At 38.6% G+C, this 17176-nt stretch overlaps 1 protein-coding gene across 7 annotated transcripts; it reads right to left on the bottom strand.

The window, feature by feature from the left end:
- Window positions 1-2031: 2031 nt before the first annotated feature.
- Window positions 2032-16154, bottom strand: LOC122866030 (calsenilin-like). Of its 7 annotated transcripts, none has more exons than XM_044175144.1 (11): window positions 15992-16147; window positions 15761-15846; window positions 12484-12658; window positions 9769-9774; window positions 5810-5934; window positions 3729-3798; window positions 3529-3599; window positions 3283-3390; window positions 3079-3183; window positions 2936-2998; window positions 2032-2621 (listed from the first exon to the last, which is right to left on the bottom strand). In XM_044175144.1, the coding sequence occupies exons 2-11, from the start codon at window positions 15764-15766 to the stop codon at window positions 2574-2576; spliced, it is 777 nt and encodes a 258-aa protein (XP_044031079.1). In that variant the 5' UTR covers window positions 15767-15846; window positions 15992-16147; the 3' UTR covers window positions 2032-2573. The 7 variants fall into 7 exon arrangements, with proteins under 7 accessions (XP_044031079.1, XP_044031080.1, XP_044031076.1 ...); XM_044175145.1 differs by lacking the exon at window positions 9769-9774 and adding an exon at window positions 7063-7065; XM_044175141.1 differs by having other exon boundaries at window positions 3529-3798; window positions 15992-16154.
- Between the last annotated feature and the right edge of the window lie 1022 nt (window positions 16155-17176).

Raw genomic sequence — 17176 nt, 5'->3', positions numbered from 1 at the left:
ATTTATTTAGTTGAGAGACAAAAAGAGAGGAGTCTGTAAAGTCTGTCGTTCAAACTGGAATTAAAGCTTTTGATTTTGCTCACTGAACATCCAAAGTCACATGCTCACCAGCACTAACACAACAGACATCCAGAACTATCCACACGCTCAGTCAACACTGGGATTAGCTGGGCATTATGTGTGTGATGCATAGTTCTCCCTTTCATGGTGCATTTGTTTTTCCTGGCTCTGATAAGTAGTATACATTTACACTATACATAGGCTGTTACAAAACATATTAATGTAGTATCAAAGGGTGCAGATATGCAACTGTATGTATCATTACAATACATCTGGAAGGAGGAGGATTTATAAATCACACATGTAAAATGTCTTGACATAATCCATTTTGCAACTAATATCATAAAAATTACAAAAATATTAAATATTAAATGGGTTGTTTTTTTTTACCTTTCTGACTGGTCACAATGAGAGGTTGTGATGCTGGAGCGGCAGTGCTTTGTCAAACCACAGCACTTACAGTACGGCAGAGCAGCATTTTGGTATCATTTCCACACTAACATCCACTCAACAGAGCCAGCACAGCTCCTCCCCAAAACAATCCCTGCTTTGCTATTGGTTCCAGATCAATAATACAGTACAGGTTGAATGATTTTTGCTGATGGTGGCATTTCACATACAGTTAGTAAGGCTAGGGCTATTTCCAGGTCTGTAGCAGCTCCCACCTGTATGTTTGTACTTATATTCATTAAAAGCTTACATGTTTATGAGTACATGATTCTAATGCTCAGTAGTGGTTGAGGAAATTATTGGTTTGTCTCCATAACTTTAACCTGTGCCATATTAACCATAATTGGGCCTTAAGCTGGAAGGATGGCCGTAGAAGAGGGAGACAGTCAAAGCACAAGAAACAGAGTTATTATTATAAGACAGCAAGTCATTAATGCAAGTTTAACAGAAAAATATTCTTTTTTTAAGGATTGATTTGCACTGCTGCTTTTATTTTATGCCTATTTTCGTCATAATATGAACAATTACAACCAGAAATTGAAATTCTGTGATTAGGCTGCCATGCAAATTGAGAATCGATACAAGGGTTTTGTTGGTTTTGTATGACTATTACCCAAATCCCCAAACCCTCCAGTTCTGTATCCCAAAACAGTTTCTAGACATCTCCATTAGTGGAAGAATAACACAACAATAACAATACAGAATAACACTTGGTATTTCAATTCTGAACATTATACTTTTGCTGTGTTACTCTGTGTGCATCGAGATGTTTGGTCCACAGGAAAAAGTGTATATTCATCAATATGAAGAACACACTTTTGCTTGTAAATGGAAATATTAATTCTGCAGAACAAGGAGTCAATTTACTGTAACTGAACACTAATACTTTATACAGCAAATAAAATTAACAAGCACAGCAGCCAGTAACAGCTGGCTTTAAGAATTTTAACCTTTTTGTATGAAATATCTAGACTGCAATGCTACAAAAAAGTAACAGAGCCCTGAGGATGTAGAACAAGAGAGATGATTGTTCAGAAATGCTAAAAATTGTCAAAGAAATCTTTCAGGCAAAATAAGGGAACTATGAATTTTTGCTTTGTGTCATGGCTACAGAAGATTCTCTTGAGAGACACACTTTGAACAATTGTCAGCTTGTTCAGTATCACTAGTACAATGACTTAACACAGAATTTTCCATGTAACTAGATGCATGTAGCAAGTTTCATAGAACTTTGTTTTATTGCTTTTTTTTGCAGCTTTACACTTACAACTTCAAATATAATGCAACAGATTTGATGTAATCATTTGCTAGATGTTAAAATTAGCATATGGTAAATATTACGGTTTATTCTGTATTTCCTTTTGAAAGTGGACTTCCCACTGCTTTCACAGACAAAACCTGCACGTAGAAAAGATTTAGCACATTTTGATCATCTGTAGGCCGATAAAAATAATAATTACTTCAGACTTACTATTTTTTGTAAGGACATGATATGAAAAAAGAAGATATTTAACAGTTAAGTATGTGAAGGTATATATTTATTTCAGCAGGTTTTGGGTCAACAGGGGTATCACATTTACACAAACATCTGAAGAACCTAAACCTAATTTAGGTTTAGAAACCTAATTATTATTATTATTTTCTTTACAGTATAACAAATAACAAAGTATTCTCATTTGCCCAAGTCTCAAAGTGGTCAACGATAAAACCTCTTGTTTATGTTCAATGTGGTTTGCAACACATGCTTTTAAATGTTGGTCAAGCACTCATGCTCATCTGGCAATGATGATGTTTTATTCACATTTCCTTCATGTGAAAAAATAAAATGATAACTGTCATGCAAAGAAACATTTCTTCTTCGAGTGATTTGGTGAATTCTGCACATTTCTCTGCATAGAACAGACAGGAAAAATAATAGTGTTCGCCAGTTTGTATTAAAATGTGTCAAAATGTGTTGCATGACCCAGTTTTTCCTGTTCAGGATGAATGAGGTTATTTCAGGCCCAGAAGCTTGCAGCTGGAAGCACTATGCAGCATTACGGATCCACGTCCCTCTACAGAAACTAGATGACGTTCTCAAAGAGCTGCATGGAAGCCATTATATTTTCATCCTGTTGAGAAAAGAAAACAGACGCATGAGAAAATCTGTTATTTTTGCACAAAGCTTCATGAACTCGATCAATCAGTAAACCCATCATCAGTTTGATGATGGGTTTACCTTTTTAATTTTTAAAGATTACTTTTTTGGCATTTCTGCTTTATTAGATGGTCACAGTAGAGAGAGACAGGAAAGAGCGAGGGGATGACATGCAGCAAAGGCCCTGGGCCGGATTCAAAGCCGTGCCTCTGCAGAAAGGACTCAGCCTTAATACATGGTACGCGCTCTACCAGGTGAGCTACCGGGGAATCCTAATGATGGGTTTACCTTTTGGCAGGTTTCTATGAATTCATCAATAGTCACCACTCCATCTCTGTTCCGATCCATTTTCTGAAAAATGATATATAATAACATATATTCAGATGCCATGGATTAGGCTGTGTGGTTTAGTAGTCGCAGAGATAACATACCTGGAAGAATCGCTCCACATGCTCAAAGGGGGAATCGTCTCGTACACTGGGTAAGGTATACCTACCCATCATGTCATAAATGGAAGTCATTATTGCCATCATTTCCTGCAGGAAACCAGAGAGACATATGGCACATCTGCAGAAATTAGGACACCGCACATAGATTTTGGTATCTTTAAATGTGAATGTGTTTGTTGAACGTACCTCTTTAGTAACGTAGCCGTCTTTGTTGATGTCATATAGGTTGAACGCCCATCGCAGTTTCTCTGTAACAGAGCCTCTAAGCAACACAGACAATCCTATCACAAAGTCCTGTAAAAGCAATTAGAAGTTTAATTATTAGCTTTCTTTAAACAAAAAATCATTGTAGTTAAAACTAAACCCCTGCCACCTGTGATAAATGACCACAGGACATAAGATAAACAAACTTGCAGTCCTTGGTGAACTTACCTCAAACCGGATGGAGCCACTTCTGTCCATGTCAAATGCGTTGAACAAGAAATGTGCATATGTGGTTGCATCTGAGAACAAATGATGAATATGCACGAAAGATATGTACAAGAAAAGATTAATTAAAATATTAGTTTTGATGAGGATTAATCCCCTTTTTATGTGCTTATGATACCAGTTTGCATTAGTTAATACTGTACCTCCTTGAGGGAAGAACTGTGAGTAAATGGTCTTGAAAGTCTCCTCATCCACTAGCCCACTGGGACATTCCTGTTGAAAGAAAAAACACTTAGACTACATAATTTAAGTCAGTGCTTACATTATCATAAAGAGATTAGATTTTGATACTTCCTCGAGCATTTAAAATGTCGACTTTTACCATTTGTGAAATAACAAAGAACATTAAACTGTATCCATAAATAAACAAACAAACAAAAACTAGACTGGTTGAGATCAACAGCACTTTGTGCATTTTCAGACCAGAAATAGCATGCTGCCATCACCGTGAAGCTCTGGGATTACATCAAATGTCTACATTGTATTATTGACATTCTTTGTGTTTATATGAAAAACATTATCTTGTGTTTAAACTATCTAACAAACATATTATAAATCAGTCTGTCACAAATGGGCAATAGAGCAGTGCAACAAAGTGTTGCTAGATGGCTTCACAGAGGCTTGTTTTTGCCCTTTGTTAGAAGAACTAGCAAAAGGAATTCCCTCTTGTAAAATATCACTCATCGCCCCATCTGCTGAACCCATTTTCTGCTTAATCACAGAAATTTAGTGACTGTTACTGATATTCTATCATTGTAACATTCTGTGCAGATACAGTCCCTGATTGCAGTGCAGGTCTATGGCCACGAGAGGGCAAGAAGAGCAGGATATCCAAAAGCTTCATTAATTGCACAGGGAAAATCTTGACTGATTCTTTTTAATTAATCCTCACAATGCAGTTACCCCAGAGTAGTACAGTAATGAAAAGCCTAGTGGCACATGTGTACGAGCTGGTGTGACAATTTCTTACATCTTGTTGTTGAAATTGAGGGAAAATGCAAGTCATGAAAAGAAAAGGAAAGTGTTCAGGAACAGTATAACAAGAACAGAGAAAAAAGCAAGCCAGAGAACATTACATTTTGAAAACTAAATTCTCTTAAAATGGCATTTTTTTTCAACAGATGTCACTTAGCAGAGCAGTCTGCCACCAAGAGCAGCGGGAATATTTCTAACATAACAGGCCAAAATGGTGAGTCACATGCAATATTTTCATCCTCCAGGCTTCATGTGTTGCCTGTTTCAACCTCCTTAAACATATGCACGCGTTTTTAAAAAAAGTTTGAAACCTGATTTGTTTACATCAGCCGTCTTCTTTTTCTCCTCTTTAATGGCGCTTTGCTAACTTTAATGACACATTACAGTCGCTCACTGTCGATATGCATTACCCGCCTTTACAGTCGGCAAAAATATGTATCACGTCACTCTCGTGCTCGTGCATCCTCGTGCATGTGTTGGTAGATCACAAAGATTTAAACAATATAAGCACCTGCTCACCCAAACATTGCTCTACAGCGCCACTAGTGGTCAAAAACTGCACAAGGTACCTTTAATCAGAGCATGTCAAACTACAGATTTCCAAATGTATTGGCTAATTTTGACTTTTATAATGTACACTAATGCAATAAACCCAATTTTTCTGCTTTAAAGACAGATACAAATTTAACAATTGTATGGCTAATATATACGATATGACCAATAGTATGTAGACACCCCTGACGATTTTTGTGTTTTTCATGGTTTTGCAAGACTGTTTGGTTCTAAAAAAGGTTAATGTTAATACTACAGCATAAAATGATAATATAGACCAGTGGTTGATCCCAACCTTGGTGTCAAGACCTCCTCATGGGGTCACAATACAAATCTAAGTGGTCACAAGATAGAAGATAGAGAAACAACATCAACAACAATATTTCTGCTAAATAAAATTTGATTTTCTTCTGATCTTTGCTTCCCCCCTCCCCTGTGAATTACTGGATAATTCTACCTCTTCAGTGTATTCAAATAAAACCAGTGATGGAAGAAGTATTCAGATCTTTTACTTCAGTAAAAGTAGCAATGCCACAGTGTAGAAATACTCTGTTACAAGTAAAAGTCCTGCATTCAAAATCTGACTTAAGTAAGAGTACAAAAGTATTAGCAACAAAGTACCAAAAGTAAAAGCACTCATTATGCAGAATGCCCCCCCCGACTCCTGACTGTGCTCATACTGTGATCACTTTCATACATTTTTGAAGCCTCTGTAAAGCGACTGAAGCTCCTTCCTGGTGAACTGTGTCTGGGCTTGGAGCTGATCGAGGCCCTCAGGTTGGTGACGCACCATGGAGAGTTCAAGGTCGCTGTCACAGCTGTCTGTCAGTGGGAAACAGAGAAAACAGGGGGGAGGGTGGGAAAGAGGGGGAGGAAATAGCGGTAAGACAGGAAAGAAAGAAAAAAGAAAGGAAGGGTAGGGGGGAGTTGAAAATACTAGAAAATCAAAATAGATGGGAGGCAGAAAATTAAAATAACTGCACATAACTCAAAACGCTCACCATCTTTACACGAACAAAACAAAAATGGAGAGATTTAAGAAGGAAAGGTAAGACAAGGAAATGGGTGGGAGATAAAAGGGGTAAGAGTACAGTATTGGATAAAAATGATAAAAGACGGTGAGACAGAGGGAAATTTTTTCGATAGAGAAGCTTGGAGAAAAAGTGCTGGGACGTAATTAGGTTGGTTAGAGGACATAAGCAGATATACAGTATAGGATAACTGGTGGGAAAAAAGACCCCTCTCATTGTGGACACTTTGGCCGTGCCAGAAATAACTCCCTCTTTCACTCATTCCCTATTTCCTACATAATAAACACACAATAGATTATAATAAGGAATACATTGAGATTTCTGACACTTGTTATGTATCATTATCATTTTTGTGCCGTCACTGACAGGTGTAGTGTCACATTTTTAGCAAAGGTAGTGTTCTAACCCTAATTCTTTGCTAAAGAAGAGGGAGAAATTATTAGAGGAACTTAGACATACATGCTACTTCTTTTTGCTCCATCGTGGACATTTCTGAGGTCACTACTGAATACAGAGCATACATTTCATACTGAGAATTCAAAAACTTAAATAAAATGGTGGAAAGTAAATATAGGTAGCAAATAGGGAGTGATTTTAGACACAGCCTTTGACTTGCCTATAAAATCACAGGTGTCACTAATTAACATTGATGATGTTCCATTTAGGTGTAGCAGTGAGCCAGCGAGCCAGCATGCACAACATCACACCTAAATCCAATGCAGCCATAATTTATCTTATTAGTAACACCTGTGTTTGGCAAGTCTATATGTCCGCAGTGAAAAATGGTTATTATAACAGCCAAAGGGACAAAACTAACATGTTCAGTTCAATAAAAAATGAGGGGGAAGTTCACAGAGACAGCTGGGATGAAATGAAACTAAATGATAATGCGCAGAGGAATACCATCGGAGGAACTCACCATCTTTACAAGAACAAAACACAAATGGGAAGTTGAAAAAGACGCAGACCAGGAACAGATTGAGGAAAGGTGATGAAGATATGAGAGGAGAAGAAGAAAGTTGCAGAACCGTTAAAATATTTGGCTTGATATCTACAAGTTACCAACATTTACCAACACAGTGAACACACTATTAAAAACATTAACATGCCAATATGTACACTGAAAGAGCTTTTGGTTCCTGCAAAACCTGCCAGTATAAACAGGAGGAACAATTACAGCGACCAAAAACTCTTTCTATGTAAATATGTGAGTGTTTTAAATTGTTTTAAGAAGACTTGAAAAAAAGTGAACCCATCCTTTAATATTTTACAGCTGGCTTGTGTGACTGCAGTTACTCATCATTTCATTATTACTATTACAGTCAACAAAATCAAATAAAAAAGTTTAACAAGATCATTGTTAAAGACAAAGGTTTTACATACAAACATCCCAATTTCATTGCTCTTTATGTCTTACCTTCCAGTGACAAGGGCTCCCAAATCCCAAACTGTTTGAGCACGATAATAAACAGTCCAATAACAACAGCAATGGCAATTACTTCCATGCCATCCATTCCCATTGTTGCCTTGCATTAGATATGGCCTGTGCAAAAGCCTTTTTAAAAAACTTAATGAATGCTTTTGTAAAACTGATACTGAATCTGATAGAGCAGCTTGTATCCACAAACATCATCTGCTGCCAATCATTGCCTCGCTCCAGCCACCTCCTTTTTGTCAGTGTTTTTGTACAGGCATCAGCTATTATGTTCGCGTCAATGAAACCCCTGACTTAAACCACTGACCAGTTAAGGAAAAAAGCTAATAGATTGACTGCAGAGCATCTTCCTTTAAGTAAACAGGTTCAGAGTCCATCATGTGTTCTTGCAAAGAAATATGGAATTCATGAAGTCTTAATTCGCCAACATTATCCAAAGCTATCTCCACTCCCAAAGATCCATCTCTGTTACTAATCGCTGGCATTTTACGTCCCGTCCAGTTCATTTTATGATCTTTCCCACAGCTTCATCAACTCAGAGGCTCCACCCCCACTCACTCCATCTCCTGAGCTGTGTGTTTGAGGTTGGCAGGGGGGGTTATTACTGAAGGAATTTCTTTACTAATAGTCTCTGATTGACAGTCTACGCTTTCTTTATTTGCCCAGTCATTTCAAGGATGTAAAGCTGTAAAACCAAGCATTGATCCACATTCGCTGATGGCTGTGATTTGAACAGCACTTAGAATGCAGGAGCCTGCCCTGCCCTGTGTGGCGCTGCTTGTGTCTACTTGGTCGTTCAGCGATACACGCGGTCAATAACTCAGGAGGATTCACTCAGAGCTGAAAAACATTGTGACTGTAAAAACGGTGCTTTGTTTATGAAATTAAATAAGAATAGTAAAGTTGAAGTGAATTATATCTGTGCTGCAAAGGTGAGCTGCACGCCTCAGAGGTCAATTCTGTAATATGCTCCATGTAACATTCATGCAGAGCTCTGAGGGTACTGGTGGTATAAGAAGACTTGTTGTTGTCGAGACACGAGTGAGTCTCTGTATGGTTGTGCTGTACTGGAGGACAATGAGAGTAAAGTATATGAGTATAGTTCACAACTGATGACTCTGCACAACATAATGGACTCAGTTTAAGTAGGAAAGGGAGGTGGAGAGGAAATCAATTGTTGAGAGGTAAAATATTGGTCTTAGACAAGGGAGAGAAAGCAGGCCAGAAATGCATTTGGATAGCCGGGGAGGGTTTATGTAAATGCACTCGTCCCTAATGTTAAACAGCTACTGAAATATCTAATGAACAGGGATAGTGCCACTCCAAAAATACAAAAGAAATTCTATATATATGGCTGCAGCGCACCTCAAGAGCGGTGTTACAGTCTAATAATGCCTACATTTGAAATTGGTATACAGAATTTGTTCTATATGATTTTATAGTTTCAGAGTGAGATTTGATGACAGTGCAATGCATGTTTGATAAAATGTGTCTATCATATATGAAAATAGTTCCTTATTGATTATTCTCTGTTAAAAAACTAGGAGAATACCACTCTTGTGGTGCTCTGATGAACGCTTGTTTACCAAAACCCGTCAGCATATGAAATAAAATGGTAAGCTATAGGGCCGCAGCATGCAAGATGCATAAGCTCATGTGGGAACTCGCCTGCCATGAAAATAAAGCAGCATTATACTGTTTAATGCACGCTAAGTGCTGATCTATCCTTGTTCTATTAAATACAGACAAGAGTGAGGTGGCTTAAGCATGCAGAGATGCAGACGCTGCAGCCATCAGTCTCACCACTAGGTTTTAATGACTGCAGTGAGAGCAACATTACAGCTCAGAGCCTGAGGCCATCAATCAAAAAACTATCACGCACATTCTCGTCACACACTTAAACACCCTGAACTTTACTCTCTCTCTGCCTTTTTCTTAGTGCTCTCTTTTAGCTCTTTCATTTGTTTTAGGCATTTTATTTTATTTTTTAGCATGAAATTACCTTTCTGGAGAGGCTTCATACACACACTGCATAGTGCAAACAAGGGGATTTCACCTAGGACTTTCATACAAATTTTGAATTGCATTGTCAAATATAGTTTCTGAATGGGCACTGCTAACACTAATTACCTGAGAAACTATAAATGAAAAGGGTATGAGAGCAATTCTAAATTTTTATTGCAGCATTTCCATCATCTGTAGGTTACTCACAGACAGATGGCCATGCCTCTCCTTTTAACAGCTGATATGATTTGACAGCACAAATGTTTTCACTCTCTATAATATTATATGACAGTTAGCTTCCTCTCTAATACAGATAACAAGGAGAAGAATGTGCTGGAGGCCCACCAGCAGCCACAATGACAATTTATTGTACATTCTGACTTCTGAAATATGAAGAAACTTTACACAAATATATAATATGCTGCAATCATTTGTGCAAGATAATCTCACAGTTCTTAAGTTATAAGATGACATTCAAAAAGCCCCTTTAAAAAGGTCCAGTGTGTAACATTTAGGAGGAGCTACTGGCAGAAATGGAATATAATATTCATAAGTATGTTTTCATTAGTGTATAATCACCTGAAAATCAGAACTGTTGTGTTTTATTTAACTAAGAATAAGCAGTTTTTATACATAGGGAGCGGGTCCCCTTCCAGGGAGGTCGCCATGTTGCACCACCATGTTTCTACAGTAGCCCAGAATGGACAAACCAAACACTGGCTCTAGATAGGGCTGTTCGCGTTTTTTGTGAGTTTCATGGCCACTGTAGTTTCCCCTACACGCTTGGAAGGGGAGGGTGAGGCGAGCGGTATTCAAATGGTAGCAAACTGCAATTTCACTGTTAGATGCCACTAAATCCTACACACTGGACCTTTAAGGCTGAAGCCTTTCATTAAAAAAACAAAACAGATTTGTCACTTCTGGATGAGTGTGGTGTGGGAGCCGATTGAGACTGTATTGTAACAGTGCAGCAGTGGGTTTGCTAATGTTTAGTGTTGAGTAAACTGAGTGCTCTCTACTACTGCATATACAGTATGAGGTGGCAAAGTGGAAGAACTCACAAAGCAGAGCAACATTTTACAGTGTGGTACCTCTGTGGTTCAACAAGCACATTGTAATTACAGCCAGACAGACATCTAAAACCCTTGGTTTCACATCTTACATACAATAAAAGTGCAACATCCTCTGCAGATGCCTGCTGTGTGATGTAAAAAAATATTTATTATTGTATTATTCTCACTTTCATAACTAGAGAAACAGTAATGCATAAATCATCATGTTGTGCATTGCATCAATGAACCCAACATCTTTTTCATCATTTAACAGCAATTCTACTTTTCCCAGCATGATTTTTGTAAATGTTAGGAATATTTGTTTCTGTGAGAGAATGCCTCTGGAAGCATTTTTATTGGGTTGTTCTGCATGAGATACACCTGTATGGGAGTGAGTGCAGACTACCATTGACTGTTTCCAGACAGTGGAGCAGGAGACATTTAGGTGCTATAATGTCTACAGACCAGTAGATGGCAATCAAGTTGTTACAAAGTGGAGGAGATATGCTTAAACCTTAACAAATATTTCCATTTTAATACGTAGCTAACAGTCCTGGTGGGTAATAATAATAGTGAGTGAGAATAATGATGTCTTTGAGTTTGTAGAATGCAGTGCTGACAAAATATTTAGTCATTCAGTACCATCCTACTGTAGATTTAATTAAAGTCCTCATAAATAAAAGATCGAGACCATTTCCTTGCTGATGTCCAAAGTAGAGATGGGATACATTATATTTAAATTGTATAATGTGCCTGTTCAAAGTGATGGTTTGTCAGCCATCAGAGCATTTGTTCTGTTACTGTTTTCATCAATGTCCTGTCCAAGGAGCATGGCCATCTGTCTGTTGGCAGAGAGACAAGTCAGCAGTAAATGAGTCTGGATGAGAACAGCAGGTAATTTCTGGAAACCACAGAGGGGATATTCTGTTTGCTTATCACTGTGTTTGTTACCTAGGCTGATTAAAAAGCATCAGTGGGAAAAAACAATCTAACACTTCAAAGAGATTGTTTTCACATTAGTTGAAATAAGGGAATTATGTGATATTGCTTGGATGGATTGTAGAAATGAATGTCTGTCCTGCATGTCAAGTGGATGCACACATCTGACTGTCAGCCCACACAGAAGGACAATGTCAATAATTTAGTTAACCAAGAAAATGGGGCATGTAGGGGTAGTCAGCAGAAGACATTGTGCTCTTCATCTTCCTTTAGTGATACATAAACATGTTGAAAGGAAATCCAAAGCTGATTCATTTCATCATAAATTATGTTATTTGAATTGTTCAGACTGAAACTAGACTCTAAGATGAAATCATTCCTTATAATTTCTTAGAGGTGAAGTGGTCAGACAAAAAACAACAACAGCTCTGTGTGTGTGTGTGTGTGTGTGTGTGTGTGTGTGTGTGTGTGTGTGTGTGTGAGAGAGAGAGAGTGAGAGAGAAAAGAGAGGAAGAGCGAGCACTAGATGAGGAGGGATAGATGTGTAGTGGATCAAACTTAATTATATGACGCAGAATCAGAGGTGAGAACAAATGTAGCAGCGGCCCATTCATTGACTGATTAGCTGCTGAAATGAAGTGCCGTTTGGTGGAGAGCAAGGTCTGCGCAGTGAACTCTGAATATAGGGAAAGAAGAGCGAGAACATATAGATATATACTGTAGATGGGGCAATTGCTTTAAAATTCATGTATTCTATAGTGCAGGAGATTGAAAGCCTGCCCTCCTACTGTATCTCCCTCCTGCTTTGCTCTGCTTCCCATGCTGCCACACACAATCATGCAGATATTCAGTGTACTGTATTGCTGTTTAAGGTGTTAGTTTGGTGATGTGTCTCTTTATGTCCCTGTACCTGGCCCTTGCTGAGTGGTACTGGCGATAATCCACTTGACGAGACAGCACTTCATCAGAGATTTACGCGTGAGCCGTGGTTTCTGCCACTTGGAGCCCTCTGTCTGTCCACCCGGGTTTGGATCTTTGCCATTGGCATCAGGCAACAGACCGCCATCCACTGCCTTCTCATCCCCCTGAGGAAGACAGAAAAGAAACTGTCCTCTGAGAGAGGAATGATAAGGTCTTTGTAGACAGAAGACAGACCGTATGGTGCTTCTGCACACCTGACCACACCTCAGGCAGGGAGAAGAAAACAAGCACCCCTGCCTAGAAAAGTAGACACACAACCCAGTTGTAATTTCTTCCATGTAATAGCAGTCAATTTTGCTCGCCAGATAGGCAATAGTTTCCAACAATTCATTGTATGTGCGTCCAAACTTAGCAAGAGGCTATAGGTTCCTCTCCTCCTTTGCTCTTTCTTTTGACTCCCAGCTACAGTATGAGTTGTGTCTGCAAATTAGCAAATGTTGTTAGCATTGTCACTGTGAGCATGTTAGCATGCTGAGCGTTTAGCTCAAAGCACTGCTGTGCCTAAATACTATATAAAGCCTCACAGGGCCGCTAGCATGGCTGTAGGATTTTAGTCTTCTTGCTGGTATATTTGATTTAGAAAGTTAATAATGTTGTTAGTTTTTGCAAGTTTTTAAACCACACATGCAGACAGAAATGCAAAGAAAATACATTTTGGGTTGCCCTGGGGGGATTTATAATGCTGACTTGTTCCCAATTCGAGTTCGGCTGGGGCCTTTAGAACACATCATCTCTCTCTCTCACCTCACGCCCTATCAACTCTCTACTGCATTCTATCTAATAAAGGCAGGAAATTAACCCAAAAAAAGAGACTTTCTCTGCAACTTGGAGTCCTTACAGGCCAATGGGTCTCTCAAGCCTACAAACCTATCATTCACTGAGAAGGTCCTTCACACTTTATTGTACAAAACAGAGACATACAGTATTACATGTCTGATAAGGCAGTGTCTCACACAGAACCCAATTTAAGCACATTTTCCTCTACTATAACTTCCCGTAATTTTTAATGATATGGTGGTGTGACATAACAGTAGGATTGACACTGGCAAGCTAGATTATAGCTTGTTATGGTGAAATGTAAAAAGGCTCTTGTGACAGCTGGACCACTAGGCTATGGATGAACAGATCAATACCTCAGTAATCAATACCTCAATACTCAAACGCTGCTCATTTGTTATTAAAAAGTGTTGATTACAAAGATTTATTCATCTTTATGAGGCTGCAAGGCTCTCGTAGATTCTGCAGTCTCTTTACACCTACACACTACATTTGTCTCAACAGTGCAGTTTACATAGTAAAGTCTTTTTATGTATTATAAAGACATATTAAAGAAGTTTTAAATGTGCTTAGTTTCTGGAAAAAGAGAGACAGAATTGGAAAAAATCTAATATTCTCGTAACACCAGAACTTATGAGAATAGGGACATCCAAGCTCTCTTGTTTCCAGTTATTTTCACCACCACATAACATCTTCTCATCTCACACTGGCTCTGCACATTCAGTGTCTCTATATTCAGATTAATATTTCAGGGAAAATAAAGCTGTACATTTGTGAGTTGGTGAATTTAAATAGCACAACCAGTGTCAGTGTTATTGTACAATATAGTGATCTGCCTGGCACTACTACATCGTAAGTTTTTCTTGTAGGTTTAGATTTGGCCCATCCGAGGCTTCTTACATCCTTTTGTTGTTTGGTTCTTTATAGACAGTTTTCTTAATGCTCTTGTCTCCTTTTTCTTTGTCTCTGCCAAGTCTTTTACTTGCTTGTGATAAAGGGCTGCATAAATAAAATAGCTTTCTTTAAGAGGTTGTTGAGATTGTAATGTAAAGAGAATAGACAGGACTAATATCTGGGGAGCTCCTCTGTCCCCCTGGTCCCCTATTTGAATATGAAGGGATGCCAAAGCATACAGAGCATCAAGAATGTCGCTCAATAATTCAAACTCCTTAAAACTGCATCAATAAAAGATCAGAGTTGGCTGCCATGGTGAGGTAAGACTGATACTTGATGGGCCATATGAAAGCCACATGAACTAACATACACATACTGTACACACACACGCATACAATCACACTGTATGCATGATGCCAGATACACAATCACACTAAATATGCATGAACACATATGCAACTGTTTCATATGCATATTCAGACAGACAACCTTCTGGAGTGTCTAGGGTTAGGGTTAAACCCTATAATATATCAAGCAACTTAGAAAATTTCAGTCATACTAAATCATCTGCGACCCATGTAGAAGTTTCAGTGACTCCATGTGGGGAAACTGGTCTGAAGAGAAGGTGATTTTGGGTCTTAACATCAGCAGTGCTGCGTTATTAAAAGGACTGAAGCTGCGTGTGCCGAGTAGTAATGATCCCTGTGATCATTTAAGTCATCATGAACACCATGGGCCACCATCCTCCACTGACACACACACACATACATACACACAAACACACACACACACACACACACACAATGCTCAAACAAATTCTACATATCAAACAACCTGATATCTGCCAGGATTGGGTCTTTCTTCCAGCCCATTTGGGAAAGAGACAGCTGGTTGTGGATATTTCGGTAAAATGACAAACCTTTTGCTGTTAGCCTGCTTTGGATCTTTTCAAAGCCATTTGATTGTAGCTGGTTTCCAATCCTGCTGCCTGCACAGCCCAACAGACTCTTTGCCACCTGCTATGTTCCTAACGTGCTTTAATTTTGGTTTTCCATATGGCTAAGATGTTTAGGCCTGAAGTTATTGGTTAAACTCATAAAAAAACAGTTAGTCAGTTAGCCCCACATCATCCAGCTGCAAGATAAAAATGCTGCTTACATGTTAATGCAATAAGATAATAACAACCCAGTAATATAATATATATAACATTTTCTGCATAATTAGTATTTTGACTTTTGATACCTTAAGTATATTTTGCTGATACTTCTCTACTTATACTGAAGAGAAATTTTGAATGCAGGACTTCTGCTTGTAACTGAGTATTTTTACATTCGGAAATCACAATACATGCCTGTAATGTTCACTTAAGTTTTAAGACTTTCTGCTGATAAATTAGAAAGTACTAAGATCGCTACAGAGTACCACAGGTGGACTATAAGCACATGCAGGAATATTACCGTGATTAATCGTTCTGCATGCTAGTCCATTCCAGAAAGAAAGAAATTAAAACACCTAGTAATAAATGTTTATTGTACCTGCATTGCGTCTGGATTTGAGTTGCTGTTCTGCAGAAAAATCGCTGCAATCCTCCTCCGCTCGCCTAAAACGACCCTTAAGTGATCTGCAGCAGCATGCAGAGAGACACAGAGAAAACAGCTATTTGAAGGAGGAGCAGAGCTGCTCGGAGTCCTGAGCTCACACGCTGAGCTGAGGAGAAACACTATAAAACTATAATAATCAAGCTACAGATTAACAAACGCTCGAACCTGAGGAGTGAGATCCAGTAAGAGCATCCGTTCTGCTGCAGCCGGAGCTGGTCTCACCAAGTGAAGAGGAGGCAAACAATTTATAGAGCGACAGAAGGAGCGAGGTGTGGATGAGGTGCTTACATCGTGACAAATATTATTAGAATCGCCAGACATATTATAACCTGCAGTGACGGTGTTTGGGTCCAAACTCAGACAGGCGCTAACAGTCTGACTCTGAGGAAATTAAAAAGGACTGCTGTGTTTCATACACACACACTGTCCAAATAGATTATTTTATAGCTCTGTGTGCTTGGCTTTCTGTATGATCCTGCTCAGATATAATAATAATTATTATTAGATTTACAGCCCCCCCTCCCAACAACAGGTAGGACAATCCTGCAGGCTGCTTGTAACAATTTTTTCACTTTTATCAGCCACAGTTTGTTTATTTGGGCACAAACTGTGATGTGTCACTCTCTTCTGGTTGAAAAAGTCCTACACATTTTTGTGTTTGTTATAGAGAGGAAAAACAACAATAATCCACTATTCAGAGAAGCTCTAACTTAAATGACTCTTGTTTATTTGACATTTTTAAAACCATTTCAGTTTTTTCGGTGCTTAAAAATATCAGTATTACAATATTTATTGTGTGGTGGTCTCCCTAATACATAAGGGTGAATTTAGGTGGATGGCTGGTTGGTTTGTTCTCTCCAAATGTTCTCAAACCACAGACAACAAAAATATGTCTCATCAACATTGAATAAACAGGCTGTCGCAGTGTCAAAATGGCATCATGTCACAGAATTCCTTTAATTTGACTTTGAAATTTGACATTACAGCCCAGTTAGTGCACACTTTGTACTGTGCACCTGTTCCTGTCTGTGGTTTCACATTAACTTGAATGGTAAATTAATACGAGCGCAGGAAGCTTCCTCCTGTGCCCAAAATATGCTCTGACATCGCCTCTGCATCAGTTTAAGTGCCTCTTCTCAAATTCTATGAAAGTCATTAAGGGAGGGGGAAGAGAAAGATGAGTTGGGTTTTGCATGGAAATAATTAAATATGTTTCTTACCAAAGCCTATTCTAGAAAAGATATCAACTCTGGACTTGAAATCAGCACTGAATTGTGTTCTTGCATGTTCTACACTTTCTCCAAGATGTGTCTGTTAATACAGGAAATGTTGTCCATCAGCCTTTATGAA

This window comes from Siniperca chuatsi, linkage group LG18 (genome assembly GCF_020085105.1).
Source record: "Siniperca chuatsi isolate FFG_IHB_CAS linkage group LG18, ASM2008510v1, whole genome shotgun sequence".
Taxonomy (NCBI): Eukaryota; Metazoa; Chordata; class Actinopteri; order Centrarchiformes; family Sinipercidae; genus Siniperca; species Siniperca chuatsi.
The sequence above is the reverse complement of the archived record's forward strand: the minus strand, read 5'-3'. Positions and strand labels throughout refer to the sequence as shown.

Coding starts and splice junctions, on each gene's coding strand:
- LOC122866030 (XM_044175141.1), bottom strand. Junction 2,999..3,078: donor ATGTGGAGCGATTCTTCCAG/GTATGTTATCTC, acceptor ATCATTTTTCAG/AAAATGGATCGGAACAGAGA. Junction 2,622..2,935: donor TCATAGAAACCTGCCAAAAG/GTAAACCCATCA, acceptor TTTTCTCAACAG/GATGAAAATATAATGGCTTC.